General features: G+C 41.1%; 2 protein-coding genes across 2 annotated transcripts in view; one reads left to right on the top strand and one right to left on the bottom strand.

Annotated features, from left to right (window-relative positions):
* Positions 1–10,980, bottom strand: part of LOC117962695 (1-acyl-sn-glycerol-3-phosphate acyltransferase alpha-like) — a 31,058-nt gene extending 20,078 nt beyond the window's left edge. Inside the window, exons 1-2 of the mRNA XM_059011011.1 lie at positions 9,773–10,980; positions 8,279–8,474 (exon numbers count right to left, since the gene is read on the bottom strand). Of these exons, the coding sequence (XP_058866994.1) occupies positions 8,279–8,463 (185 nt within the window). The 5' untranslated portion in view covers positions 8,464–8,474; positions 9,773–10,980. The remainder of the gene's footprint in view (positions 1–8,278; positions 8,475–9,772) is intronic.
* Positions 10,981–11,230: 250 nt separating this feature from the next.
* Positions 11,231–16,844, top strand: LOC117972085 (E3 ubiquitin-protein ligase RNF5-like). Its single transcript, XM_034920336.2, has 6 exons — positions 11,231–11,487; positions 13,121–13,139; positions 13,706–13,818; positions 14,976–15,030; positions 15,250–15,361; positions 15,797–16,844. Exons 1-6 carry the CDS (start codon positions 11,321–11,323, stop codon positions 15,898–15,900), a joined length of 570 nt encoding a protein of 189 aa, XP_034776227.2. The 5' UTR covers positions 11,231–11,320; the 3' UTR covers positions 15,901–16,844.
* The last annotated feature ends 218 nt before the right edge of the window (positions 16,845–17,062 follow it).

Here is a 17,062-nt window from a genome sequence, read left to right as displayed (position 1 = left end):
AGAGAGAGACAGGGAGAGGCAGAGAGTCAAGTTTCACTATTTAGTCTGATTAGGAATGTAGAGGAAAGGGAGGGATAGGAAAAGAGAGGGGAGTCCTGTAGATACGAAGTGTATTTTTTTTCTAAATACAATGGCGACCCCTGCTGTTCACGGAGTGCAGGTGTTTCACGTGTCCTCTCTGATACTGTGGAACACACAGGTTCCATACACATTCATTACAGTGCAACCTGCGGACTCCCTGCGGAAACACTTTTTTTCGGTTCTCAGCATGTTCCATTTTGTTTTTTTGTTATTTGGTGATGTCTGCAGCCCTTCTGAGTGGTTCTGGGTTCTGTTGCTCCTCCAATATTGAATTCTTATTTCAAAATCAGAGTCAAAACCCAGAATTCGAGTTGCTAAAGTTGAGAGTTCTGTGGCCATATTTTCCAAACGTTTCCTCTGGTCTTTAATTAACCACCTGTTAATTATACCATTATACCCCGGGCTCTCCAAAATGCTTTCCAGTTGAGGGTCCAGGACTCAGCTCAAACTTTGAAACGTTGGGTCTCCCAGTGAAGTACACAGTCTTAATGTTAAGGTACACACTTTTTTTTTTTCTTCCTTTATTGAGGTTTTGACAATTGTTTTAAAAATAAGAAACAGACACTAAAATCCACAAACAAAAAGGCAATAATAGAATCCACAAATGCAAAATTCTATTAAAGATCAAATGATCAACCAACCATTCTACTGACCAAGGCATCCCCACTGCTCTCAATCTTAAACACAAGCATTCTACTGACCCAGGCATCCCCGCTGCTCTCAATATTAAACACAAGCATTCTACTGACCCAGGCATCCCCGCTGCTCTCAATATTAAACACAAGCATTCTACTGACCCAGGCATCCCCGCTGCTCTCAATATTAAACACAAGCATTCTACTGACCCAGGCATCCCCACTGCTCTCAATATTAAACACAAGCATTCTACTGACCCAGGCATCCCCACTGCTCTCAATATTAAACACAAGCATTCTACTGACCCAGGTATCCCCCCTGCTCTCAATATTTAACACACTATAAATTCATAAATCATAATACATTTTTTGGTCTCACTTAAAAGACTGCCTCTATTTTTCTACTGAGTTCCCCCAAACTAAATTACTTGCTATTCAATATTGCACACTATGCGTGCTCTGCTCTGCCGGCCACAACACAAAGCTCTAGGAAAGTATTAAGTGAAGTCCTGCTTTCACTGCATTTCTTAACTGCACCAGCATAATGCAATATCAAAGTTACCTGGCGTGGAGCTCTTTAACATATTTAATATTATCTGCTAGTAGTCAGGAGATTTAAAACAACTGCATTTCTATCTTTATCTCTATATATAGTAACTTGGAGAAACAGCGTTGGGCTATTGCAGGGAGGTCACGTGATCACAAAAAATACTGACATAACCTTAAAGATTAGGGCTTCTGATTTTCGATTTTAACCGATAAAACACCCGATACAAAAATGTAAACACTGGAAAGGGTTACTCAATTCACGTGGACTTCACCCCTTTAACATAAAAAACACTACTGCAGTACAAAAAAACTAAAACAGAACTACCTTTCCCAGTGCAGCTTAGCAATGCCCCTCCTTCCTGACTTGTAACGAACATGGATTCATTCTGAATACTTTAAACCCACCACAACTACTGAGTGGCAGCACATTCCTACATTTCTATTGGACTCCGCTTGCAAGATTCCTCACAACAATGTGCCTGTTACGTGACCATAAGGATTTTGTTGTGGAAGACAGCAAAGGAAAGAAGGTACAACTAAACGTGCAAGTACTGTCTGTCGAGTTACTGTACTGTGACATAAAAAAAACACCCAAGCATGTTTTAAACGAACAGAAAACAATAATTTCATACAGTATATACAAAGCGAAAGCCCCCCCAAAAAACGATTGACATAAAACTCAAAAATAGATCAATAAGCACCAAAAAAAAACACAAAAAAAACAGAAGCCCTCCTAAAGATCCTTAGCATTGCACTACAGCGCATATAGACTTAATCCTTAACAGTACATGGTGTAATGTGAAGCCAGACCTCCTGCCATGTTTACTACGTGTCCAGATGTTTGTTTGTTTGTGTATATAGTTGTGTATAAAGTGCTAGTGCCAGTCAAAAAAACTTAAAAAAAAAAAAAAAAAACTTAAAAAAAAAAAAATGTTGAGGTTTTTTTGTGTTTCACCCGGTTTCTCAATTTGCCCCAGTCCTTGTACAATGTTATGATTGCTACATTCACTGGTGAAATCATGCGTTTGCAAATACTGTACTTCCAGCTCCCAGAACTGCCTGTTGGCTGCAAAAGTTTGGGTGCAAATTTATCAGACAGTAACACGTGTTTAAATGTCTACATACCCCTGAAGAAGAGACTCTGAAAGTGGAACGTTAAGAAGCAGGTGTTACTTACAAATCAGAGGAGTCTACGCAGTGGCGCTGTGTTTACAGTGGGGGTGCTGAAAGCCATTGAACAAAACTGTAAGCCCTGTATATGATGGAAGCCAAAAGTAGACAAATCTAAATCTAAAACAAAATGGCCCAAATGGTTTAATACAGCGGTGGCCAATACGTGGATCGCGATCAGAACAAGCACTAGCATAGAAGCATACAACAGTTTTTGTTTCGGCTGATGGGGAAAGCCTTCTGTGTCGTCCAGTAGCACAGATGTAAATATCCCAACAGTTTCTGCATATGAAACAAAAAAATGCGTGTGCAAACATACATTTTAATTTAGGCGCACGTATGCGACTAGAAATTCCTAAAGGTTGACTATAAACAATAAACGTGATTTATATTTTAAGTTGAAAAGTATAAAACAAAAGAGACAACATTACTCCCCAGTAATGTTGTTGAAGCCGACACCCTGGGATCCTTCAAGAAGCTACCTGATGAGATTCTGGGATCAATAAGCTACTAACAACCAAACGAGCAAGATGGGCTGAATGGCCTCCACTTGTTTGTAAACTTTCTTATGTTCTTATGTTATGTGTTAAACATGTTGATAAAATGAAGCAGCACCATCACCTGTTTATCTATTTAAGTAAAAAAATGTTTAACCCCTGTCCTTGCTACAATGTTTACAACATGGAGGCTGTGTGGTCCAGTGGTTAAAGAAAGGGGCTTGTAACCAGCAGGTCCCCAGTTCAAATCCCACCACAGCCACTGACTCATTGTGTGACCCTGAGCAAGTCACTTAACCTCCTTGTGCTCCGTCTTTCGGGTGAGATGTGATTGTAAGTGACTCTGCAGCTGATGCACAGTTCACACACCCTAGTCTCTGTAAGTCGCCTTGGATAAAGGCGTCTGATAAATAAACTAATAATAATAATAAATAATAACATGCTTACCATAAAACGTGTAGCGCAAACAAATCGGAAAGTAGCATACACTGTTATGAGCCACTTAAATACTGCAATTTAGAAACATTTACTTGTAAAAACACGCTGAACAGTTCTCTTATTTACAGTAGTCGTTGAAGACAAGGATGGTCAGAAGACTTCAAAGGCTGATTTGTGCTCCGGTGTCATGCTGGGTTTTTCATTAGAGAATGGACACCTGGCGCATCCACAATGCCACCGAGCCGGTATTCAGTATTGCTCCACAAACCAGCAACCCCAGTTAGCGGCATTCGTGATGAGCTGATTTTAGCAGGTGGGGCCACTGAAGAATTCACAAAAAAATACGATATTCTTTTTTGGGGACATTTTCATTAAGCGTTCTACTGTACACACCTGCTTATAATGCGTTCCAACTCTCACGAGATTACCACCGCGTGATTTACAGTATAAAGTATCCCGCCACTGTTGTGACAGTCAACTCTGATTGGTCTATTATCGTCTGTGTTCCAAAGCAATGTGAAGAGGGCGCAGTGCAGTGCACACACACAGCTCATAAGAGTCACAGCACCCCTGTACTTCAAGCTACCGCACCATTTGAACCAATGGTCAAAGGTGCTTTGGACTGTTGATGGATGGACAACGACACCTGTGCCTTGTAGGTCATATAGACGTTGTCATCGCAAATATATTGCAAATGTTGTGGATATTGTATATTTTAACAGAAAGCGAAATTGAATTAACTTTAATCTAATGTGTCTAGCTTTGCCTAGCGATAACGATCAATCTAACACCTTGAATGCATCAGGCACCCAGGAAACAAAAGGATAATCAAACCCGTCTCTGTGATTGAATTACCCAGTCTATGAGAGAGAGGTGGTTTAACACAGAGCCTGAAAGAAAGAGAAAAATGACCACTTTAAATTAGCGCAAAGAAAACAAGAGATTTAAGACAAAATTCACATCATATTGACTTAATACCACTACGAGTACAAGATGCAAGTGTTTTTATTCTTAAATTGCCTAACAAGCATAGAATAACCCAGGTATTAAATCCCAAAGCGAATTAAACTATTTGCAATGTCTAACCAAAGTCGCAACCCGACATATTTGGTGCCTAAAGAAATGAAATTTCTTATTCTAAAAATAACAGGAATTCAGAATAAAATCAGAATTATTTAGCTAAATTATGCACGTTTTAAAAGTTTCCCTTTTCCAGATTATGATAATGAACTAATCAGACAGAGGAAGGGGGGGAGGGATCAATCAAGGTTTCGAGCCCATTCAGCCACAAACTAGCCAATCGGAGCATGCAGTGGGAAATTCAAATAATCTTTGCTTGAAAAGTATAAAAGCCGACTGTAAACATTAGCTCCTTGCCCTGACTGGACACCTGCTCCCCTCTGACGCCCTGACTGGACACCTGCTCCCCTCTGATGCCCTGACTGGATACCTGCTCCCCTCTGATGCCCTGACTGGACACCTGCTCCCCTCTGATGCCCTGACTGGACACCTGAGACTGCTCCCCTCTGATGCCCTGACTGGACACCTGCTCCCCTCTGATGCCCTGACTGGACACCTGCTCAACTCTGATGCCTTCTGATGCCCTGACTGGACACCTGCTCCCCTCTGATGCCCTGACTGGACACCTGCTCCCCTCTGATGCCCTGACTGGACACCTGAGGCTGCTCCCCTCTGATGCCCTGACTGGACACCTGCTCCCCTCTGATGCCCTGACTGGACACCTGCTCCCCTCTGATGCCCTGACTGGACACCTGCTCCCCTCTGATGCCCTGACTGGACACCTGCTCAACTCTGATGCCTTCTGATGCCCTGACTGGACACCTGCTCCCCTCTGATGCCCTGACTGGACACCTGCTCCCCTCTGATGCCCTGACTGGACACCTGCTCCCCTCTGATGCCCTGACCTCCCCGCTGAGCTCCTCTGATCCCCTGACCGCTCCGCTGAGCCCCTCTGATCCCGACTGCCCCGCTGGGCCCCTCTGATCCCCTGACCGCTCCGCTGAGCCCCTCTGATCCCCTGACTGCTCCGCTGAGCCCCTCTGATCCCATGACCGCTCTGCTGTGCCCCTCTGATCGCTGGATACTGGCCTCCCTGATCTCCTAACCGCATTTCTGATCGCTGGATACCTGCTCCTCTGATCCCTGCTTGCTCAGATTCAAAGAAACTACAAGACTGCACCTGTAGCCCTCAGCTCTCCGTATCTATCCATCTAGGTCAGGGGCCCCGACACTCGGAGAAACACAAGGTAACAGAACGCTGAAAGTGACGGCTTTCCACGCCAGGTAACAATACTCTTAAACATCTATTCAGGTATTTTGCGATCCCTTGTTGTTGTGTCAGTATGTACTAATATTTCTTTGGTAAATTGTTGTTTAAAACCTTAGTTCTTATTGTAATGCTTTTAATGTGATATTATGTAACTGTTTTGTGTGATTTTCAAACTTATTTTGTTGCATGCTTAATAAATACCATCTTTCTAAGATTTCCAGTATTGAGTCATTCGCTCACGTTGAACAAACTCGATTTATGAACTTCGAACAGTCTGGAATGTGGTCTATTTTTGGCTTGTTGTAATGTGTAAATCCACCATCGTTTTCAGAGAGCGACATTGAAAACGGGTTTATACATTATAATAGGACGCCATTTATTGCGCTGGTACCATGGCAACAACAGACTGTTCTCTGACCTAACACGTGCACACAGTGCTTAATTTTCAAAGAAAGAGGTGGCGGGGCGCGAGCAATGACAATAATACCGACCCTAAGAAGCGCATATTCAAAATCATATCACGTTTATTTGAAAGAGTATTGTACGTACTTGTGTTAGATGTTTACAATCACGTATTCTACATCATATACAAAGTAGTGCGTGCAGAGAAATTAATTAAAGGCAACCGCAAGGCAAATAATAAAAAAATAAAGCCTGTATACAAGTTTTGTTATGGTTTTGCACTTAAATGGTTTAAAAAACAAACAAATTAAAAAGCATTCAGAGGCACTCCAGAAGGACAGCATTATTATCAGCGATGTGACTGCAACAGAAGCCGCTGGTAGATTACAAAAACAATTAATTAAACTTAGGCTAGGTAGTTGTTAACTTGGTATGTTTTTATTCTCTATTAATTAAATTATATTCATTGAAAAAGGCAAGAGAACCAGATTGTTATTATTATATATATATATATATATATATATATATATATATATATATATATATATATAGATAGATAGATAGATAGATAGATAGATAGATAGATAGATAGATAGATAGATAGATAGATAAATAGATAGATAGATAGAGATAGATAGATATTATAACGTACCTGTAATTGTTCTTTTCATTATTAACAACCTTATAAAACTTTAAAGTCTGTTTCAAAGCTCTTTTCAAAATGTCCACTTATTGCACTGGGGTTTGAGATCTGTCCTCTAAATCACTGCAGAAAGCGATTGAAAAAAAAAAACATACGCGTACCACATCATGGACCGTTATTGCTGTGTTCCCCATTTGACAATGTGGGCAATAATCCTTACATGATCAGTGCACTAGAGCTGACATTTTGAAAAGAACGTTGAAACAGAACTTAAAGGGTAAAAGGTTGTCAGGATGTTAATAATGAAAAGAAATGACAGGTTGGTTACTTAAACGGTTGTAGCAACACGTGGGGGCGTGCCACGCTGCATCTTTATGGAACCCCATTACTTACTCTCTAAACACGGCTCTTACAACTAAATTAACTTCCTCTGCAACAAGTATTAGGCCCCCACCTGTGCCTCACTCCAATTCTATGTAACACAGACTAGGGGCCCTAATACCAGCTGTATGGGAGGCTGTGTGTTCTGGTGGTTAAAGAAAAAGGGGCTTGTAACCAGGAGGTCCCTGGATCAAATCCCGGCTCACTCACCGACTCATTGTGTGGCCCTGAGCAAGTCACTTAACTTCCTTGTGCTCTGTCTTTCAGGTGAGACGTTGTTGTAAGTGACTCTGCAGCTGATGCACAGTTCACACACCCTAGTCTCTAAGTTGCCTTAGATAACTGTCTGCTAAATAAACAAATAATAATCTTATCATGTTGTTGCACTTAAAATTAATTTTAGGTCTGGAGAAATTCTATAGAAATCAGTGATCGCAGCTACAGGCATGATGTCACAGCACATCCGACCATATTAGTAAAGGAAGGACTTGCACATTATCAATAAATCCTAGGGAAAAGATGTTTTCAGACAGAAAAAAAATACCTTTACAAAATCCTCTCATTAAAAATGTACCTCTACCCATTCCTACAAAACTGATCTGGAGGCAAAACCTCTGATCTGGAGGCAAAACCTCTGATCTGGAGGCAAAACCTCTGATCTGGAGGCAAAACCTCTGATCTGGAGGCAAAACCTCTGATCTGGCAATACTGACCGCTAACGACATCTTTCAAACACAGTTGCTTCTGCTTGGGAAGCAGTCACCAAGAAAACCTGAAATGGATTTCAGCAAAACATGCACCAGGAGGCTCTGATCCAAGATGTACCCGTGTCCATGGGGGTACACACAGATGTCTTACCGCTCAATGTATAGTTGTTTATTTGAAAACTGGAGTGCTCCTTGGAGTGAGCTGAAGTTTAAACTTTTAGTAAAGTAAATGGTCACTGCCACTCATACTAAAAGAAATAAAACTCCCATTGCATAGCAGTTTGCTCCATTCCTGGTTTTACTATGAGTTTAGTAAGACACACCTGAGCTTGTTACCAGACACACTGTGGCTAATCAAGCCAACAGTAAAACCAGGAATGGAGCAAACTGCTATGCAACAGGAGTCTTATTTCCATCCGCGTCTTGTATTATATATGTCTATTCCGATACATCACGTAAAGAAAGCATCGGCACTCCGTACTCACTTCATGTTCTCGACGTTGCGCCCCCTCACTGCGCAGATGGGTATTGCGAGCACGGCCAGGGCGAGGATCCAGCTGTAGAAGAACGCCATCTTGCAGAAGAACTTGAAGGAGGGGATCCACTCGTACAGCAGCGGGACCAGGATGAGAAGACAAATCAGCAAGCCCTGAGCCACCGAGAGATCCATACTCAGCAGCACTGCCACACACACAGGACAAGAGCAGAGACAACAGCCATCACAATCACCCACCGAAATCACTGGGATCACAACTGACATGCCTTCATTTTAATAAAGCTCACAGAGAGAAAAGAATGCATTTTAAATGTGGTTAGTATTCCTTTAAGGGGGAGGGGCAGTGATCATGTTAATAAAGCTAAAAATGAGATAAGAGATTGGATTTGAAATCATGGGCTATTGTATTGAGAGTATCAGTCTGGGGTATATGGAGGTTATTTGACTTCATGTATTCTGTCTGTTAGTCATTATTACAGTGTTACATTCACCTATAAGAGAGCTTGTGCAATTGAGATGCAACTTGTTCAGGTGCTTCTCCAGCACAGTCACTCAGAGTATCACAATCAGCGGGGTGGAGAGGCTGTCTGTACAGATATAATGGACTTGCATCTCGAGGACTGCTGGTTCCATTGTCAAGGATCTTCTTTAGCACAACTTGTACTTGCGTGCTGTACAGTTATGTGACATACAGACAGACTGCTATACGAACAGACAGACAGATGTCTGATATTATCAATAACTTCTCTTAGATAATTTGAATAACAACCTTCATGCCACTTGGAGACCAGCTCTCCAGATATATGGAAACATGAAGTGTGACGTGATGTACGGATGAACAGACAGACCCCCCCCCCCCCCCCCCCATATCTCCAACATCTGATATTATCAACAGCTTATGCTAAATAATTTAAATAACAAGTCTCTTAGCAACTGAATAAGTGATTCCAGATGCATGTACAATGTGACGCGTGATAGACGTAGTTATGATCGCCTCCACAGGGGCTTTCATTAGAAAGAGTCTCGCCATTGCAGGCTCCAGACCGCGGTTCATGTGACTGTGTTGGTTGCTTTTAGCACAGTCTTAAAGTGTGTAATTGTAGCTCGAGGTCTCTGTTTCCATGTGTATCTGTTTGCACAGTAATTACAGTAAGAGGAGGCTACAGTCTGGAGAATCATGGATCCAATCAGAGCTTGTATCCAAAAAACAGGTTCTTATGAACTTCTATTGCTTTTAAAGTAGAACATTCTTCAAATTCAGAAGGAGTGTTTAAGGGACATTTACTGTTCCATATTTCTGAGGTATATTTAAATAGTTTGAATCAGGCAACTAAAAAACGTAAGTATATTGTCCACCAGCGTACCTAATCCAGGTATATTGTTTCCGTAATAAATTAACAACAGACAAGTCAATGAAATAATACGATTACGTCAAGACAAAAATGTAAATATAATATGAAACAACGAAACAGCTTTCACTTACCTGTTTTTCGCAATTCCTTTTTAATAAAAGACTTCAAAGTTGGTCGGTGTTTTTCCTTGTACTTTGAAACTGGCAGTAGTTACCACAAACTTGAGGTGGTTGTTTTATGTTTTCGTATTTTCGTTATAAATTTGCCACATCAAATGAAGTCAAATGAAATATAAAATGTGCGCCAGCTTCTGTTTACCGGTTCTTCGTTTGGCTGTACTACAGTAAAAGTCAGTTGTGTGTAATATTTTTTTACAGAAATTGTATTATTATTAATATAACATCCAAGGATGGAATGTGGTCGAATTGTACTAGGCCGCAGTCCTCGCTATCCTGCTTCATTGAGCACAAATACAAAAAACGTAATATACAAAATTATGAAACGAAACTTAGGTTTTTAAAACATAATGGAAGAAGGCATACAATTATTATATGAATTCGAGATTGTGAAAGAAGGGGGTCAAATAAATACACTGTGTGGGAGTGGGTCATATCAAAATATATTTCACAAATATTAAAAATATACAACCCCACTCCCGAAATAATAATAATAATAATAATAATAATAATAATAATAATAATAAATACAGAAAATGTAATACAAAACGTGCAGAAATTCGGTTAAAAAGAAAAAGGTTTTCGATATTCCTGTCGGGTAAAAAAAAAAAAAAAAACGCCTCTCCTAATGATGTCTAATATTGTGAAGCATCTTCGTTTTTTGTTTGTTTATTTGAACATTTTAAAAAGTCCCGTATTTTGTCTTAAATTTCAATCAAAGCAGCAAGTGTCGAAAATAACTGAACCGTCCCCGTTTCTTTCCCGTGGTCCTCTGCATGTTCTTGGAAGATTTGTGAATGATGCTGGAATCGCCGTGTTTCGTTAATATATATATATATATATATATCAAAATATGTGCAATATTAAAAAGAGGATGGAATTGTTTTCAAAATCAAAATTAATAATAATAGTAATAAAGCTGGCGCTGTTGCTTGGTTTTGGTAATAAAATATAATCCGTTCGGGTTGACAGCCGCACGATTTCCAGTCCCGTTGCCTGTTATTTCGTTATTTTGTTGCTTAATAAACTACACGGCTACCCGAGAAATGGGGAAATTGAAATAAATGGGCAGGGCCTGCTATTGAAAATGCTGCTAAAACCCCGCGGGGGGACAGGATGCAGTAACGGACCGGAGTTGTGGTTCACATTTCACACGACAGGAACTCGCCCTGCGGGCACTTAGCTTCTTTTTTGTCACTGGCCAAGCAGTTCACAGATTCTAGGGCGGGACCCAGAAAGCATCCAATAAACGTTACAGATTGATCCAAGGACCGCCCTCCTTCTGCAGCCAGTCTACACCCGCCTTCTGCAAGGGATTTGACCAATCACTTCGCTCGCAGATTATCGCGAGAGAGAGGGAGGGAGGCCACCTCGATTGCTTGTCTGACAGATGGAGCTACGGCCAATCATCTTGCCTGTCGTCAGCGAGTCCCGCTGTCACTGTCCAATCCTGGCTGGGGTCGGCAGTCCTCGTCTTGTTATGGCAAGGATTGAGTAAGTGTGATGGCGACCGAGGCGGCTCAGAGGGGCTCGGTAAACGACAACAGTGGCGGAGCCGGAGGCGGGGGGTTCGGGAAAGAGTCGGACCGGGACCGAACTACCTTCGAGTGCAATATTTGCCTGGATACAGCCAGGGACGCTGTTATTAGTCTATGCGGTCATCTATTCTGGTAAAGATTATAACACTAATACTGTTAACTTGAAGAAAAATAATAGCTATCACTCGAAAACATACAATGCTATGGATACACCAACAGTAATGTGCTTATGTTTGCAAAGTGTCAGTTATAGACGTACATATAAAACAAGCCATAATATCATATGTAAATACATACTTTGGAATGTCATCTGTACACCAATATTCAAAACATGAAATGAACGACAGGGCACGCTTATGTTGTGTAACAATATTTATAAAGTGAATGCATCAACGTCATTACACGTGTGTACTTAAGCGTTACAAAAACAAAACAAAAAATAAATCATAAATCATAAATCAACATTACTTGACATGGAGACAAACACAGCTCTTCCGTTTAACAGCTGTTTACCCTGCGGTGCACAGGTGATGCATTGGATAATGGAGTGCTGGAAGGCATGGGGGGTGATACGCATGTTGTGGTCATGTCTGTTTTGATGCAGGATAGCTACATACACAGAAATAACAACATTATAATTATTACTAAAACAGCGTGGTTGTATGCCAGTAATTTTTAAATTCCCGTCCACCAATAATGTACACAGAGGCACTTTGAGTAATGGATGTGCAGTGTGATTAAAGGCACTAATAAATGCCACACCCCCGAGTCTGCCTATAGACAACGCGAAGACTGAAACCCTGGTACTGCACATCATTCTTTGCAATGCTCTCCTTGGCAAAGTCCGAAGTTACAGTAACATAGTGGTAGTTGCCTCAAGGAGTACTTATAATCTTTAGATCTCAGACTGTTCTGTTTCTCAGTTCTAAAGTTGTAGCTGAGATGTTTTTGTTTTGGCCGGCGCTCCTAAATAGTTGTTTGTACTTTGATGAACTTGTTTTGTATTGATTGTGTTGATTTGAATTTGTGTTACTCTTTATTATATGCCATCTTCTTCATTAGGTCACCCTTGAAAAAATATTTTACTCTCAATGGGACTTTCCTGGTTAAGTAAAGGTTAAATACATAATGTGTTGGGGTACTGCTGACTGGAGGAGTTGCACCTTGCTCAGAAAATGGTTTGCATGTATTTAGTGATAGACGATTATCTATTTGTGAACACTATTGGCAAGTTTCACAGCCCCTGATTAACACTAATCTACTTACTGTTGCCTTAGTCAAAGTGTAAGGAGCTTATATATATATAATTCATTAGTGTGTGTTACTGTCTCTGTTGTTCTGCATTCTGTTTTCTCTGAATCGGCGTTTCATCTGTGTAGAGCAGCTTTGTGCTTGTCTGGAGAATCTTAAGGGCCTGGCACTGAACAGCCTTTCTTCTTTCATTCAAATGATATGACGATGTGACTTCAACTAGCCCCACCTACTCTACATTTAAACAAACAGAGTAGGTGGGGCTGGCAGAGTTGATAGGTCACTTTGAAGGCAGAGCTCTGCATGTCACACTTACATTTCTCCATCAAGTGCTTACAGTGGCTGGAGGTCCCAATGGTCACTTCTTTACTGACCGCTCTGTTATACAGCCTTGGCACAGGTGGGTGAATGTCAACATGAATTTTAAGGAATTGGTTATTATCAACTCCAGTTTTTTGTTTTTTGTAGAAATGTAATCTCTCTCTCTCTCTCTCTCTCTCTCTCAAAAAACCAGCTGGCCATGCCTGCATCAAGTAAGTGATTTATATAATTTAGCTTCATTTTCTAGTGCAATATGTGTTTCTTCAGTGCTGCGGCATATATTTAAATAAATGAATCCATAAAGAACAAGTAGCTTTACATCTATTTTTTTATAGTCCTTTTTTAACCTTAGTATCTTCTAGTTATCTTTGTTTTTACACTGCTGTGCACTAGATGGCGCTGGTGCTTACTAATATAAAAACACATTGGCTGATCGATCCTTGGTTACATCAATAAAAAAATAGCTACAAATTGACCTACATTTAAGGTCTTATAGTGAGATTTTACAAAACTAACATGTCTGTCTGTGTGTGTTTTGTTTGTTGCTATCTCTTCCCCAGTGTGTGTGCTGTGTCTTGTCTGATAGTTCTTGTGTTTCACGGATGGAAATAAGACTCCAACTGCATAGCGGGTTTTTGAGTTCCTCGCTCTTTCTTCTCCACAGTGTGTGTGTCTTGTGTGATAGTTTTTGTGTTTCTTCCTCTCTCCCCAGTGTGTGTCTCTTGTCTGTGTGTATTGGTTTTCCTGATGGTTTATATCCTGGTCTCTTTCCTTGCAGTGGTTGGAAACCCAACCAAACAGACAGGAGTGCCCTGTGTGCAAGGCAGGAATCAGCAGAGACAAAGTCATTCCTCTGTACGGGAGGGGGAGCACCAGCCAAGAGGACCCCAGGTCAGACCCCCAGAACAGCAGCATCCACAGTCCAGGGCAGGAAATAATACTCTTATTGCACAGCACTTTCACCCATTTCAGGTTTTTCTACAAGCTTGGTTAGCTACAGTGTATAGGTAACAAACTCAGGGGTGTCTTAAACTCATAGTAAAGCCAGGGGGGATCAAACTGGTTAGGGCTCTGGACTCTTGACCGGAGGGTCGTGGGTTCAATCCCTGGTAGGGGACACTGCTGCTGTACCCTTGAGCAAGGTACTTTACCTAGATTGCTCCAGTAAAAACCCAACTGTATAAATGGGTAATTGTATGTAAAAAATAATGTGATATCTTGTAACAATTGTAAGTCGCCCTGGATAAGGGCGCCTGCTAAGAAATAAATAATAATAATAATAATAATAATAATAACTGCTCTGCAATGGGAGTCTTATATCCATCCTTACAGTTAATTGCTCTAAAACATCCTCTGTTACAATCCTCAAAGTAGGAATGCACCTGCTGTTTTCAACATATTACTGCAGGGGGCAGAGTGCTGCAGGAAGGGGGACTGGGTAGTGGTTACACTCTGGTGTGCCTGACTCACCTAAAATAATTACAGCAGTCACCCTTTATAATGCTGCAGTCGGGAGATAAGAGACTGGGCAATTTGTATTCGGACAGAGAATACATGGCATTATAGGGCAAATGGGAGCTATTACCATACAGCAGTGTAAAGAATCTGCATTATAACGAGGAGCAGTTTAATACTGAATTAAATCTATCAGGCCAAAAGCTGCATTTACTAGCACCAGGGAATCTCCTGGATTGCATCAGCCACTCGGAGGATAGATGGTAGATGGCTGATGCAATGCAGGGTGCTTCCCTCAGGTATATCATGCTCCAATGTAAATCATGTATTTCATATCTGCCCATCTAATTCTGAACGTACTGTTTTGTAATCATTTTCATTTTGTACTGCTTGTAATTTTCACTGTTTAATAATGTTCTCAAATGTCATTTTGTATGTTAATCCACCTGAAACTGCACGCTTTACGATTTCTTCACAGTCATGCGACGTGTGATTAGTGCACTGCCACTTTCTGAAGCTGACTGTGCGGTGTCTGTGTGTTTTACTGCACATGTTGGTTTTATGTATTTATTTTTTCCCCTTGTCTTCTCCAGGTTAAAAACGCCACCAAGACCCCAGGGACAGAGGACAGAGCCTGAGAGTCGAGGGGTAAGCATGGTAGGGGGGAACATGCCTGCCTGCCTGCCTGCCTGTCTGTCTGCCACATTTCTTCCACGTGCGTGCTGTAGACCAGTTTGCTGTAGATTCTCTTTCAATCCATTCCTATCCAGCACATTGTGCTGGGGGCCGGGAGATAAGTGTATGTGACACAGAGACAGACACATGCTTCCTGTCATTTTTCTTTATTGGATTTTGTTTTCTCTGCAGCCCTTCCAGGGTTTCGGAGATGCTGGGTTCCACATGTCCTTTGGGATCGGCGCCTTCCCCTTCGGCGGCTTCACAACAGTATTCAACAGCAACATGCACAACCACAGAGCAGGTGACTGCCCTCCCCCTGTCCCGCCTTCTTGCCCGCATCCCCCCCCCCCCCCCCCCCCCACCCCTGATCTCAATAATCGATTAGTGAAGCATGATTGTGGCTGCACACAGAGTCCGTTCTCCAGCAGGGAAGGCAATAAGACTCCCATTGCATAGCAGTTGGATCCATTACTGGTTTTACTGGGAGTTTAATAAGACACACTGAGCTTGTTAGCTCTGCACTGTGGCTAATCAAGCTTGTATTAAAACCTGGAATGGGTGAGCTGCTATGCTGTAGGAGTCTTACTTCTATCCCTGACCTGTTTGCACGAGCCCTGCTGCTTTCAGGTAGTGTCGCACTTCCTTGGCCACCTGGAGAGTGAGGACCCCACCCCAGGCATTAAAGCTTTGGTCTTACTGTGTAATAATTCTGATTTGTTTTCTTTCTTGTTCTCAGATCACAACGTGGGTAACCCTGGCAACGGAAACCCTAACAGCTGGCAGGATTCTCTCTTCCTGTTCGTCGCCATTTTCTTTTTCTTCTGGCTGCTGAGTGTGTGAGGAAGGCCAGGCAGGAAGTGAGGTCATCAGACACCAACCACACAGTGCAATGTGGGTACAGAGCCCACCTCAAACCCCAATTTAGGGGAGAGAATCAAAGGAATGGGGGTATGGGAGCCAGTTATAATAGTGTGGGGGAGAGAAATACAGATTTTTAAAAAAAAAATTTTTGAAACATTCCCTTTTAGAAACTGCACAATTTCTATTATTATTATTATTATTATTATTATTATTATTATTATTATTATTATTAGTTATTATTAAAGTTAAGTGGCTCAGATCTATGGAAGAAGGTTCATGAAGTTCTGTGGTTACTCCAGGGATGAGGCTGAGTAACCCAAGCGAGCCCCTGAAGGTGAAATAAACACAGCAGTAACACATTAAACTGCTGAATTCAGAGATTTCCTTTCTTAGATCCAGCTCTGCATCTGCTTTAAGCGAGGCGATGGCGTGATTTGAAACAGTGCGATTCTCCTGCTCACTCTGTCATAGGGTTAGAATGAATGCGAGATTCCAAAATGAGATCAAGTAAAGAAAAACACACTGTAGCAGTTGAAGTTATTCAATGCTAGAACTCAACACTTATATAATATAGCGTTATAGGGCTGCAAACATTGAGTTCATTTTGGCACGAGTAGAAGTGAATGGCACGGGGAGTCTCGATGTAATCCACACACAACAATCCAGCAGTATACACAGACCTAGAACTGTATTATACACTGCTTTATATAAGTATTGAGAATAAAGCACTGTAAAAACTCAATATGGTACAGTTGATGTCACAAATTGGGTTTCTCTGTGATGTGTCATGGAATGCAAGGCGAAAAATGTGCTCTGATTGGCTGAAAGGTCCTCAGCAGTCTTAAAGTATTGTGTTTAGCTACTGATAACTTTGGCGAGTGTGTGTGTGTTTATATATATATATATATATATATATATATATATATATAGATATCTATATATATCTATATATATCTATATATATATATATATATATATATATATATATATATATATATATATATATATATAATTGCCTCTACAGCATAAACCCAAACAGTATGAAAATCTTACATTTTTTAAATGTGTAAAACCACACCCCCTTCCAAAAAATAAATAAAATTACCAATCCCACTTTTGTAAATTTAGATAAATATGCACT

Source organism: Acipenser ruthenus, chromosome 41 (assembly GCF_902713425.1).
Source record: "Acipenser ruthenus chromosome 41, fAciRut3.2 maternal haplotype, whole genome shotgun sequence".
In the NCBI taxonomy this organism is placed as follows: Eukaryota; Metazoa; Chordata; class Actinopteri; order Acipenseriformes; family Acipenseridae; genus Acipenser; species Acipenser ruthenus.
This window is presented reverse-complemented; position numbering and strand designations above follow the sequence as displayed.

What these genes read in the sequence shown, in the direction of transcription:
- LOC117972085 (XM_034920336.2), top strand. Translation starts at nt 11,321, where the DNA reads ATGGCGACCGAGGCGGCTCAGAGGGGCTCGGTAAACGACAACAGTGGC. An exon ending in CAGAGCCTGAGAGTCGAGGG is followed by an intron (nt 15,031 to 15,249) that starts GTAAGCATGGTA and finishes TTTTCTCTGCAG; the next exon opens with CCCTTCCAGGGTTTCGGAGA. An exon ending in CATGCACAACCACAGAGCAG is followed by an intron (nt 15,362 to 15,796) that starts GTGACTGCCCTC and finishes TCTTGTTCTCAG; the next exon opens with ATCACAACGTGGGTAACCCT.